Source organism: Molossus molossus, unplaced genomic scaffold (assembly GCF_014108415.1).
Source record: "Molossus molossus isolate mMolMol1 unplaced genomic scaffold, mMolMol1.p scaffold_m16_p_21, whole genome shotgun sequence".
Taxonomy (NCBI): Eukaryota; Metazoa; Chordata; class Mammalia; order Chiroptera; family Molossidae; genus Molossus; species Molossus molossus.
The window spans coordinates 78,071-89,507 of record NW_023425357.1 but is presented as its reverse complement, the minus strand read 5'-3'; the positions used below and the strand labels follow the sequence as shown (position 1 = coordinate 89,507).

The following is an 11,437-nucleotide window of genomic DNA, read 5'->3' as shown; positions in this document are numbered from 1 at the left end:
TGAAGGGCCTGTATATAATAGGGGAAACCAGGTAGCTGTCCAGCCCCCTCTAAGCACCTTCTACCACTCCTCACTGAACGGCTCCCTAAGTGCCTGGTTAATCTCAGGGCCTTTGCACTTCTTCCTGCCTGAACTGTCCTTCCTGCAGGTGTGGGGTTAGCCCCTATGGGCGTCTCCTCATACACTCTTTACCATTACCTTCTTATTTCGATTCTCTGTTCCCAAACCCCCCTTCTGCTACACCCACCCCAGCGCGCAATCGGGTTATGGAATGTCTAGCATATATTACTAAAGGATGCCACACCTCAAAAATAAATAAATAAATAAATAATAAATAAATAATAAATAAATAAATAAATAAAGGATGCCACACCTCATCCAGTGCGTTGCCAGGCAGCAACTTTCCTTCCCAGATATCTGAGGAAGGAAGCAAGGGTCTAGCCTGGGCCTTGGGGCAGCTGCCAAGAGGGGCGGGCCCGTCGGGGGCGGGTCCCCGAGGCTCGCTGTTGAGGGGGCGGGGCCGCGCCAGGGCTGGAACAAAGGCCGACGTGGAGACAAAGCCCCGCGGCCCTCAGCCCCGCCGGGAACAAAAGCCACACCCGGCCCGAGAGCGCCGGGCACACCTCCGCCACCACGTGTGTGCGCCGGAGCATCCCGGGGGAGGGGGGCGGCTGCGCCTGCGGCCCCGCGGCTTCGGGTGTGCAAGCCCGGGAACCTGGGCAGGGTCAGGGCCTGGACGCGCAGGTCCTGCAGCTCAGCATCCATCCCAGGGCCGATTCCTTCGGGCAGGATTCTCCCCCAACCCCATTTTTTCCTTGGAATCCGGCAGCGTCGAGGTTCGGTTCGCTCGCCCGGGAAAGCATAGCCAATCTGCTGCTCTGTAATCTCTTGGGAACTGTTGGGTTTAGGCAGGTTCCAGTGTTTTTCTCGTTAACAACAATATTAAAAACCCCAAAGTCAGCCTCTCGGACCCACTGCCTTCTGGGACGGGGACCCCCTCCCCCCAGCCCCTCTCCGCCACCCGGCGTCTCCTCCACGTCCCGGCCCCGCCCCGTCTCGCGAACGCCTGTGACGCAGCGACTGGAGACGTCTCCCGGCCTTAGAAGGGGCAGGGATTGAAGTGTAGGACCCGACTGTCCACAGGCGTGGGCAAAACAGCGGCCGGACCTTGGGGCGCCCCGCCCACGAGCTGGGTTGCGGCGATGACATCACAGATGCCACGCCCCTGCCTCGCAGGCCCCGCGGAGGTGGTGTAGACGAAAGTGGGAGGAACTCGCTCAGGCGCATGCGTACTTGTGTGCTGGTTCGCAGCGACTGGTCTGGGTCCGCCCCCGCCGCAAGCCTCCCAGTGCGCGTGCGCGGCGGCGTCGGCGCCAGTTATTTCTGTCCCGCCCCCCGGCCTCAGCTCTTTCTGCGAGTGGGCGCGCGGGCAGGCGGCTGTTCGCGTGGCGTGTGTTGTGGGTCTCCGCTGCCACTGAGGAAGAAGCGCGGGCGGCGGCGGCGGCGGCACCCGAGCAGGCAGAAGCCGACCGGTCCTCGGCAGCGCCCCGCGCGCAGCGGGCGGCGGCCCAGGCGGTGCTCGGCAGCGCTCGGCCTCGCGGCGGCGATCCAGCCGTTGGCGGCGAGCCCGTTTGCGCCTGCGCGGCGGGCACAGAGCCCCTCCTCCCCCCCTGGGCGCCCCCGGCGGCGTGTGAATGGCGGCCTCGGCGGCAGCGGCCTCCGCGGCGGCGGCGACAGCCGCCTCGAGCAGCCCAGGTCCGGGCGAAGGCTCGGCGGGTGGCGAGAAACGCGCCCCCGCTGCGGCCGCGGCCGCAACTTCGACTGCGGCCTCGGCCTCGGCCTCGGCCTCCGCCTCCGCCTCGGCGTCGTCGCCCGCTGGGGGCGGCGGCGGCGAGGCACTGGAGCTGCTGGAGAACTGCGGCGTGTGCCGGGAGCGTCTGCGGCCCGAGAGGGAACCGCGCCTGCTGCCTTGCCTGCACTCGGCCTGCAGCGCCTGCCTCGGGCCCCCGGCGCCATCCACCGCCAACAGCTCGGGGGAGGCCGGGGCGGCGGGCGACGGGGCCGGTGAGTCGTGGAGGGCCCCTCCCCCACACTCCGCCTTCGATTTCGTCTGCGGGCGCAGGATGGGGCTTGCTTTTAAGCGTGGCCTTGGTGTATGGTCGCCTGTGCGCAAGGATAGTGACCTGGGAGCGCTGGGTCGGATGGGGTGCGCATAGTGGGATGTCCGCCGTGCGTTGGGATGGGGCTTCTGTTTCTAGTTTGGTAAAAGAGTTTGGCTCCTGCTGTGGGAGGTGAGGGGTGGCGCAGCTTCACGGGGCCGAGATTGGGTCCAGTAGGTGGATGGGGGTATATTCTGCGCACAAACATGAGATGATTTTATTGGTTCCCACTCTTCGCAGTCGTGGACTGTCCTGTGTGCAAACAGCAATGTTTCTCAAAAGACATTGTGGAGAATTATTTCATGCGCGACAGTGGCAGCAAGGCTCCCACTGACTCCCAGGATGCGAATCAGGTATGTCATGCCTTAGCAACCCCCAGGATGCCTTGGCCATGGGGAGGGAGTAGTAGTTCAGGGACATGTTTAACCAGTTCCAGGCTTTATTCTCCTTGCACTGTGAGGCTCTAGGCAGGCTGTAAAGGCACCACCTTACCTTAAACTTTTTGGGATGTAACCGCGGCCCGTTTTGCTTGTTTCCTGATTTTGTCTTTGCCTAGCAGTGCTGCACCAGCTGTGAGGATAACGCCCCAGCTACCAGCTACTGTGTGGAGTGCTCCGAGCCGCTGTGTGAGACTTGTGTGGAGGCACACCAGAGGGTGAAGTACACCAAGGACCACACTGTGCGCTCCACTGGTATGCAAAGTGGAAGGAGTGGCTCGGGTTGCTATAGTACATCTTCTGTTCATGATGCGGTTGCAGATTGTGGATGGGCCTCTGGAGCTTCTCTAGGGGGCACTACCTGAAAGTTCAGGTGGCAGAATTGGGGACACTGGGGCTCCGATACCTAGTCTCTGCTGGTCTAGGTGGGAGGGGAAAGGCCATAGGCGGGGGGGGGGGGGGGAGTACTACGGGGGACCTCAGTGTGTCAGTGGTTGTACAGAGGATCATGGAAGCTCAACAGGGAAGCCTCCAGGTAGGGGGTAGATCCCAGTGGTGGGGGAACTAGTACATGCAGGTAATGAAATGAAAGGTCTCTGGGAAAGGATGTGAGGGGCTGCTTTGACCTGGGTTGCCTGGCACCTGGTTTAGACTCCAGGAGAAAGGCTTCTGGGCCACAAGCTGTGAGAACCTTCAGGCTACTACTGACAATGAGTCCTGAAAGTGTTTGTTCTGGGGTTGTAGATGCTTTAAAGTTCAGTTGGGTTTATATGTCTTTCTGTGAGTGTGCTGGCAGTGGTATGAGGACAGGCTTGATAGTTTTCTGAATCTGTCTAGGTTTTTGGTAGGCTTTTGGTAGTTACACTGTGGCTACTTCAGCTCAGAGGAAGATGAGAATGGAGGTGGTGGTTGTGGGGCATGGAGCCCCAGGAGGGAAGGGCAGAGGTCTGCAGGGGATCTAGAGTTTTAGGCACAGGTTAGGGTGCAGGAGGAGGCAATATTGGAGGAGCTGAGATCTGGTCTATCTTAGGCTGGATTGGTATAGTCTTGATGTTTTTGGTTTTGGAAAGGAAAGTGGAACAGACTACCAAGAAACTTTTTTTTTTTTTTTTGCCTTCTATTGATTTTAGAGAGAGGAAGGGAGAGGGAAAGAGAGATTGAAACATCGATGACAGAGAAAATCGATTGGCCATCTCCAGCATGTTCCCCCAACTGGGGATTTGGCCCGCAACCTGGGCATGTGCCCTGACAGGGAATCGAACCAGCGATCTCTTGGTGCACGGGGCAACGCTTAACCACTGAGCCACACTGGCCGGACCCAAGCAGCTTTATAATGGTGACAGGCTGTGAGGTGGGACAGGAGGGCGTCCACATGGTAGTATATTGTTTGAGTTGTATAAGTGAGTACCCAGGATCCTCTACAGAAGTGGGGCGTGGTACCTTTCTGAGGATCCTGGTTTGACACCTCATCTCTCCCAGTGTGAGAAGGCTCTGCAAGGCCCCTTGTGGGCCTGTGGGTTGCTGAGGTCCATGGCCTTCTCTTACCAGGAGGAGAGAGGTGGTCACCAGGCATGGCTCCTGAGGAAACACTTTGAATAGTGTCTCTAGGCCCTGATTTGCTTTCTGTGTGCCAGGAAGGAAGTATTCTTTGTGCTGAGATACCACAGTAGCCAGTATTCACTCTCCTGCTGGACCGAACCTGCTGTGAGTAGAGAAGGGGAGGCTGAGTTGGAAGGGTTTGGAGGCAGAGAAGCTCTGCAGTGTCCACCTGGCGAAAGTTCCAATAGAGAGAACAGCAGGGGTAGGTTTCCTGCCAAAGGTCATCATTCTCACACTTATCACTTCCAGAAGCTGGAAGTGGGCCTGACCTGTGTGGGGGTGTGTGTCTCTTGGTTAGGCTTGGGGCAGAGTTTTGAGAGCAAGGATCTAGCCTCTGGGACTTGGTCTCTTCCCTGACCAGTGCTGCAGGGCATTCTGGGTTTCATAATAGATAGCCCAGGGTTGCAGTACAGGCAAGGAGTGAGGCTGAGTTGGAGGTACTGAGGAAGAGCTCTGTCCTTATGGTACCCCTTCCTCAGGGCCAGCCAAGTCCCGAGATGGTGAACGCACAGTGTATTGCAATGTGCACAAGCATGAGCCCCTCGTACTGTTCTGCGAGAGCTGCGACACCCTCACTTGCCGGGACTGCCAGCTCAATGCTCACAAGGACCACCAGTGAGTCCTGAGGCGAGGGTAGGGGCAGGGGCCCTGCCTGTTCCCATGCTCAGTGCCCAGGCCTATCTCTGTCTGCCTTCAGATACCAGTTCCTGGAGGATGCAGTGAGGAACCAGCGCAAGCTCTTGGCCTCACTGGTGAAGCGTCTTGGGGACAAGCACGCAACACTGCAGAAGAACACCAAGGAGGTTCGCAGCTCGTAAGTGGATGCCAGTGCCATAGGGATGTCCCCAGGTGAGCACCTGCCCGAGCAGACCTGATGTGGCCCGCCTTCCCCCTAGGATTCGCCAAGTGTCCGACGTGCAGAAGCGTGTACAGGTGGATGTTAAGATGGCCATTTTGCAGATCATGAAGGAACTGAACAAGCGAGGCCGAGTGCTGGTCAATGATGCCCAGGTACACCTGTGGGTAGGGTCCTGGGCACGCATCCTTTGCTGGCTACTGCTGTTATCCTTGAATGGGGAGGAATTCTCAGGCCCACTTTCCTCCTGACACCTCCTTCTTGTACCTGCAGAAGGTGACTGAGGGGCAGCAGGAGCGCCTGGAGCGGCAGCACTGGACCATGACTAAGATTCAGAAGCACCAGGAGCACATCTTGCGCTTTGCCTCCTGGGCCCTGGAGAGTGACAACAACACAGCTCTCCTGCTCTCCAAGAAGTTGGTGTGTGTTGGGGGTGCCTGGGTGGTGGCTTGCAGGAACCTTGGTCACTGCCTGTGAGCTCACGCACTGTCCCGTCCCCAGATCTACTTCCAGTTACACCGTGCCCTAAAGATGATCGTGGACCCTGTGGAACCCCAGGGCGAGATGAAGTTCCAGTGGGACCTCAACGCCTGGACCAAGAGCGCTGAGGCCTTCGGTGCGTCCTTGTCTTCCTCTTGCTGCACCTTGCCATCCTTCCAGGAACTGTTATTTATGTGTTTTTCCTGCAGGCAAGATTGTGGCAGAGCGTCCTGGCACCAACTCAACAGGCCCTGCGCCCATGGCCCCTCCACGGGCTCCAGGGCCTTTGAGCAAGCAGGGTTCTGGCAGCAGTCAGGTGAGCAGGGGAAGGGGGGACCCTGTGGGGAGGAGGGGGTGTGGTCCTCTGGGATGCCTACCCACTTAAGTCCAACCTGCTTTGTCTGCAGCCCATGGATGTGCAGGAAGGCTATGGCTACATGTCAGGTGAGTGGGTCTGGTGTGCCCGTAGATGGGAGAGCTCCCGTGCTCTAGCTCCACCCATCTACTGTCTTCTCTGTTTTCCGAGTAGATGATCCTTACCTGAGTGCGGAGCCCCATGTGTCAGGCATGAAACGGTGAGTGTGCTGTCTTTTGGATACAAGTGGGCATAATGATGGGGGTTTGGTGTTCACACCAAGCTGCACCTACAGGTCCCGCTCAGGTGAGGGTGAAGTGAGTGGCCTCATGCGAAAGGTACCCCGGGTGAGCCTTGAGCGCCTGGATCTTGACCTCACGGCTGACAGCCAGCCGCCAGTCTTCAAGGTCTTCCCAGGCAGCACCACCGAGGATTACAACTTGATTGTTATTGAGCGTGGGGCTGCAGCTGCTGCTGCTGGACAGCCTGGGACTGTACCTGGAGCCACCGGTGTCCAGCCCCTGCCAGGCATGGCCATTGTTAAGGTGAGTCTGCCCTTAATGGACTGTGGCTTGCAAATAACATTTGACGCCTGCACCCTGCTGAATCCCTAGCGTTTCCTTTTAGGAGGAGGAGACAGAGGCCGCCATTGGAGCCCCACCTGCTGCCACTGAGGGCCCTGAAACCAAGCCTGTGCTGATGGCCCTGGCAGAGGGTCCTGGTGCTGAGGGCCCCCGCCTGGTCTCACCCAGTGGCAGCACCAGTTCTGGCCTGGAGGTTGTGGCTCCGGAGGGCACCTCAGCCCCAGCTGGTGGCCCGGGTGCCCTGGATGACAGTGCCACCATCTGCCGTGTGTGTCAGAAGCCAGGTGACCTGGTCATGTGCAACCAGTGCGAGTTCTGCTTCCACCTGGACTGCCACCTGCCGGCCCTGCAGGATGTGCCAGGGTGCGAGGCTGTGGAATATAGGGGCCAGGGATGACGGGGGGGGGACAGGTCCTGCGCAATTCTTCACTCTCGTCTCCTGTAGGGAGGAGTGGAGCTGCTCACTCTGCCACGTCCTCCCTGACCTGAAGGAGGAGGATGGCAGCCTGAGCCTGGATGGTGGTGACAGCAGTGGTGTGGTGGCCAAGCTTTCCCCAGCCAACCAGCAGGTCAGGGTGGGGCCACTTCCTTGGTTGCCCAGTAGCTGCATGTACCCCCCACCCTCCACCATGGCTCTAACTTGTCCTCCCTCTACTGCCCTCAGAAGTGTGAGCGTGTCCTGCTGGCACTGTTCTGCCATGAGCCATGCCGGCCCCTGCACCAGCTGGCAACTGACTCCAGCTTTTCTGTGGTGAGTCCTGGGACAAGGGTAGGCAGGGCTTCCGGCCTGGCCTCATCTTCAGCCTGTGTGTGCTCTGCCTTGTAGGATCAGCCTGGTGGTACTTTGGACCTGACCCTGATTCGCGCCCGTCTCCAGGAGAAGTTGTCACCCCCCTACAGCTCTCCTCAAGAGTTTGCCCAGGATGTGGGCCGTATGTTCAAGCAGTTCAACAAGCTGACAGAGGTGAGTCTTTGGAGGGGCTTGGGCTGGGGCTGGGGCCTGGGGGAGAGTGAGAACCCATCTCCTGAATGTTCCTGTCCAGGACAAGGCAGATGTCCAGTCAATCATTGGCCTGCAGCGCTTCTTTGAGACTCGCATGAATGAGGCCTTTGGTGACACCAAGTTTTCTGCTGTGCTGGTGGAGCCTCCGCCACTGAGCCTTCCTGGTGCCAGCCTGAGTGCCCAGGAGCTGTCCAGTGGCCCTGGTGATGGCCCCTGAAGCTTTGAACCAGCTCAGCCTGGATCTGTTCTATCACCCCCGTGCCCTTCCCTCTGGTGGTTTGGCTCCTACTCCTTGGTAGCCCCATTCCCCAGCCCCTCACAATACGGTTTTTACTTCTGTGGATTTAATAAAAACTTCACAAGTTCCTCAGGCCTTGGTTGGTGGGGACAGTGTTCCTGGGGCCTGGTCTCTACATCTATTCTCCCCAATCTGTGGTGGGCTGAGTAGGGTCAGTTGTCTCCAGCCATTTGGGTATCCAGGGGGTTGGGAGGAGCAACCATCCCTCTTGGACCCCTGTGGTATATGGGGAGCACCTCAGGAGGTATTTGGGAAGGTGCACACACAAGGCTGTGTGCCCTGTAGGTGGGCAGGATGAAGCATCAGTTGTGTGCCATCTGGTGGTCATGTTCCTGCACTTGGTTGTAACCATTTCTATGAGCTGGGTGGGCTGAGACTCCTATTGGGCCAAGCCGAGTTGGGCACTATATACCTGGCAGACAGGCCTGAACTCATCCCAGGAGCCACCCATCTTGGGAGTGATAGTATTGAGGCTGAGATACTGGAGGCGGGAAGAGGTTGTTCATCCCTGCCCTCCACCAGATCATTTGGCACTTGATCTCTTGACAGGTCTGCTGACCCGCCCAACATTGAGAGCCCCGAGTGACTTCTGCCCAAGGGACCCCAGTCTGGCCTACACAAGGCCAGTCACATAGGCTCAGGAACTAGTGTCCAATCTCTTTTATTACAGAAAGGGTACAGTGAAAATGCATCCACTGGGCCCCTGGGGTGGCCCAGAGCAGTCAGTCCCTCCGCAGGTTCTTGAGCCTTTCCTCCAGGTCTGCATCAGCATCCACCAGGGCTGAGGCTGCAGGCTCTGCTTTCTTCCCACTGGCAGCCACACTGAGTGAGCCTCCGGTGGAGGGCAGGTCTGCAGGGAGAGGGAATTAGAGCCCATGTAGGAGCAGGAGGGAGGGGTTGGGGGGGGTGTCAAAGCCCAAGATTTGGAGCACTCACTGGAAAGCTCATCTGTCAGGCTCAGTCCCAGCTCATCCAGGACTTGGGATACAACAGCATCACTGGGATAGAGAAGAGGAACTATGAGGGTTAATCCTCTGTGAGGTCCAGGCCTCTATTCCTACCCTTGCACCTGGTGTCCACAAACCTCTCCTCTTCATCTTCTTCATCACCCATGGCATCATCAATGGCATCATTCATCATCTCCTCCTTCATGTCCATGATCTCTGCCTGCCTCTCAAACTCCATCATGATCTTCTGGATTTGGGGCAACTTCAGCTGCAAGTGGGGGGAGGGTGAGTGTGGTACCTGAGGTTTGGGGGTAGTGAGGGGTATGGGAAAAGACTCACCTGTCTGTTCATGGTGCCCATGGCCTTGGTGACCCCCTTCATGGCTTGTGCCATTGAGTTGTTAGACTTGAGTGTCTGGATCTTGAGAGAGACAGCCTGGATATTGGCCCGCATCAGCACAAACTTCCGCACATAGCGACGTGTGCGCACCAGGTCCTTTGCCATGATGCGAACAGCATCCTGAGGGAGCAAAGGTGGCAGGGATCCACAATTTACACAGAGAACTTCAGAGACCTCCATGTTGCTAAACCGCTCCCTCCCAGCCATTCCGTCGGGTTCTCACTTCCCTGACCCTGTCTGGAGTCCCTCCATTGACTTCACAACCATTCCTGACTTTCCATCCTGGGCAAAAAAATCTGCCTCCCCCTCTACTTCATTGTAGGCGTGCGAGTTTTCAACTTACCCAAATCACAGTTGTTGTTACCAAATCTCTTATTGGCCTTCCCCATCCCAGGAAATGGCATCACTTCAACCCAGCTGCTTAGGCCCAAACCCATCACCCACCTGGGCTCTGCTCACTACTGGTTCAGGCAGACTCCTCTCAGCCTGCAGGTCAGAATACTCCAGGCCATGTCTCCTGCAGTAACTCCTTCACCTCCCCTTCTACAGAGCTCACCTATGACTTTCTCTCATCTAGTATTGCTTGGATCTCCACCGTCTCTTTTTTTCTCACCAAGGTTTGCCTCTGATACCACCTCCTGGGAGGCAGCCTTTATGAACCCCCAGCTTAGGGAAGCCTTGTTCACCCTTCACTCCACTTCCCTCAAAGCACCTATCTGTTGGTGTCCTGTCTATGCTGCTTGCTGTCCTTAGCAGTGCCTGACCAGCATATGACCTAGCCCTGTGTTGCAGCCCCTGCCCAACTGAGCTCACCATCTGGCCCTGCTTCGCCATCTTTTTGATGTCTGCAATGATTTTCTTCTCCTGGGTCTCTAGCTTCTGCCGCTCACGGTCCAGCTCTCTCATAGCGCGGTTCAGGGCCCGTTGGTTCTGCCTCAGCAGCTCCTCCGGCGTTTTCCGGCGCCCAAATAACAGGTCCATGACGTCAGAAGCAAGCCAGTGGGCCTGGGACAAGTGCGAAGTCTATATGTGGGTTGGTATGGGGCCCAGAAAGGTGGCAAGAGTCAGTATATATGGAAGCGCGGGGCAGCTGGAGGTGTACAAAACTAGAAGAGGTGGCCCTGGCTGGTTTGGCTCAGCGGTTAGAGCGTCGGCCTGCGGTCCAGAGAGACCTGGGTTCGGTTCCCTTTAAGGGCACATACCTCGGTTGCAGATTGTCCCTGACCCTGATTGGGCCGTGCGGGTGGCAACCACTCGATGTGTCTCTTTCACATCGATGTTTCTCTCTCCCTCCCTCCCACTCTATCTGAACAAAATATGGAAGTGTCCTCCGTTGAGGATTGGAAAAAAAACCAACACAAAAAACGAGAAGGGGTGAACAGGCAGAGGAGGCGGGAATGGAAAGCCAAAGGAATGCAGCCAGAAATATCAGGGTACCCCCAGGGATACAGTGGAGACAGCCAGGCCCAAAAGCTATCACACTGTTGTTCCCACCCAGCTCCTCCAATACAGTGCCCCACCGAGGCTGAAGGCTTCGGCCTCCCTCTCCGCGGGGATGGGGAGGCGCCCTGTTCTCTCTATTGGATGGAGACGAGGTGGACGGTTGGGGAGTACACGAGGGTATTAGGGACCCTGAATACTAGGAGGACAGTAGTGGGGGCTCCTTACGAGAGGGCAAAATACGTGGAGACCCCGAGTGCCAAGCTGACAGCATATGGACGGAATTAGGATTGGGAGACCCTGAACGCTGAGGGTACCTGGTGCAGAAAGTACACTTGGACGGGCGTCGGGGACCCCAGTACACCGATGGGAGGGTGGGCAGTGGGGCTCTTGTCTAACCAGGGTCTGGGCGGTGGGGGCCCCGCGTACCGAGAACAAGGAGGCGACTGGCCCACGGACAGTGAGGCCAGGGTCCCGGGAAAGGCGAGGCTGCCCAAGATCCGGGAGAATACCTTGGTATCGGGCCGCCCACGCGCACACCCGGGACCCGAGGCCCAGCAGGGACCACTCACCGAAGCTGGGACGGGGACCGGCTTCCGCTTCCGGGTTACGAGTCTCTTGCTGGGATCTCTGTTGCGCCTACCGACGACAGCCCCTCGGTTCTGTGGCTTGTGCCGTCGCCGCCGTTTCCGGATTAAACAACCTGACGTCAAAGGCCCCGCCTGTATCCCGAACGCGGGGAGGTGGCAAGAGCACGCGGGCGCACGCGCTCTGCCACTGGCCGGCGCCCACGCGCATGCGCACTGTTTTCCGTTTCCCCGCAGTAGGCAGGAAGGTGTGCACAGGTTCTCGTCCCGCCCCTGGTAGCCGAGCCACGCCC

At 58.1% G+C, this 11,437-nt stretch overlaps 2 protein-coding genes across 5 annotated transcripts; one reads left to right on the top strand and one right to left on the bottom strand.

The window, feature by feature from the left end:
• Positions 1–1,694: 1,694 nt before the first annotated feature.
• Positions 1,695–7,838, top strand: TRIM28 (tripartite motif containing 28). Of its 2 annotated transcripts, XM_036273860.1 has the most exons (17): positions 1,695–2,064; positions 2,400–2,512; positions 2,719–2,851; positions 4,675–4,810; positions 4,893–5,009; positions 5,092–5,206; positions 5,325–5,471; positions 5,553–5,667; positions 5,741–5,847; positions 5,939–5,975; positions 6,061–6,106; positions 6,182–6,431; positions 6,514–6,833; positions 6,916–7,039; positions 7,135–7,221; positions 7,297–7,434; positions 7,514–7,838. In XM_036273860.1, exons 1-17 carry the CDS (start codon positions 1,695–1,697, stop codon positions 7,688–7,690), a joined length of 2,532 nt encoding a protein of 843 aa, XP_036129753.1. In that variant the 3' UTR covers positions 7,691–7,838. The 2 variants fall into 2 exon arrangements, with proteins under 2 accessions (XP_036129753.1, XP_036129754.1); XM_036273861.1 differs by lacking the exons at positions 6,514–6,833; positions 6,916–7,039 and having other exon boundaries at positions 7,514–7,836.
• Positions 7,839–8,416: 578 nt separating this feature from the next.
• CHMP2A (charged multivesicular body protein 2A) lies at positions 8,417–11,325 on the bottom strand. Of its 3 annotated transcripts, none has more exons than XM_036273892.1 (6): positions 11,130–11,325; positions 9,931–10,122; positions 9,058–9,237; positions 8,856–8,986; positions 8,708–8,769; positions 8,417–8,621 (listed from the first exon to the last, which is right to left on the bottom strand). In XM_036273892.1, exons 2-6 carry the CDS (start codon positions 10,096–10,098, stop codon positions 8,494–8,496), a joined length of 669 nt encoding a protein of 222 aa, XP_036129785.1. In that variant the 5' UTR covers positions 10,099–10,122; positions 11,130–11,325; the 3' UTR covers positions 8,417–8,493. The 3 variants fall into 3 exon arrangements, with proteins under 3 accessions (XP_036129785.1, XP_036129784.1, XP_036129786.1); XM_036273891.1 differs by having other exon boundaries at positions 9,931–10,140; positions 11,130–11,324; XM_036273893.1 differs by lacking the exon at positions 11,130–11,325 and adding an exon at positions 10,987–11,123 and having other exon boundaries at positions 9,931–10,140.
• Between the last annotated feature and the right edge of the window lie 112 nt (positions 11,326–11,437).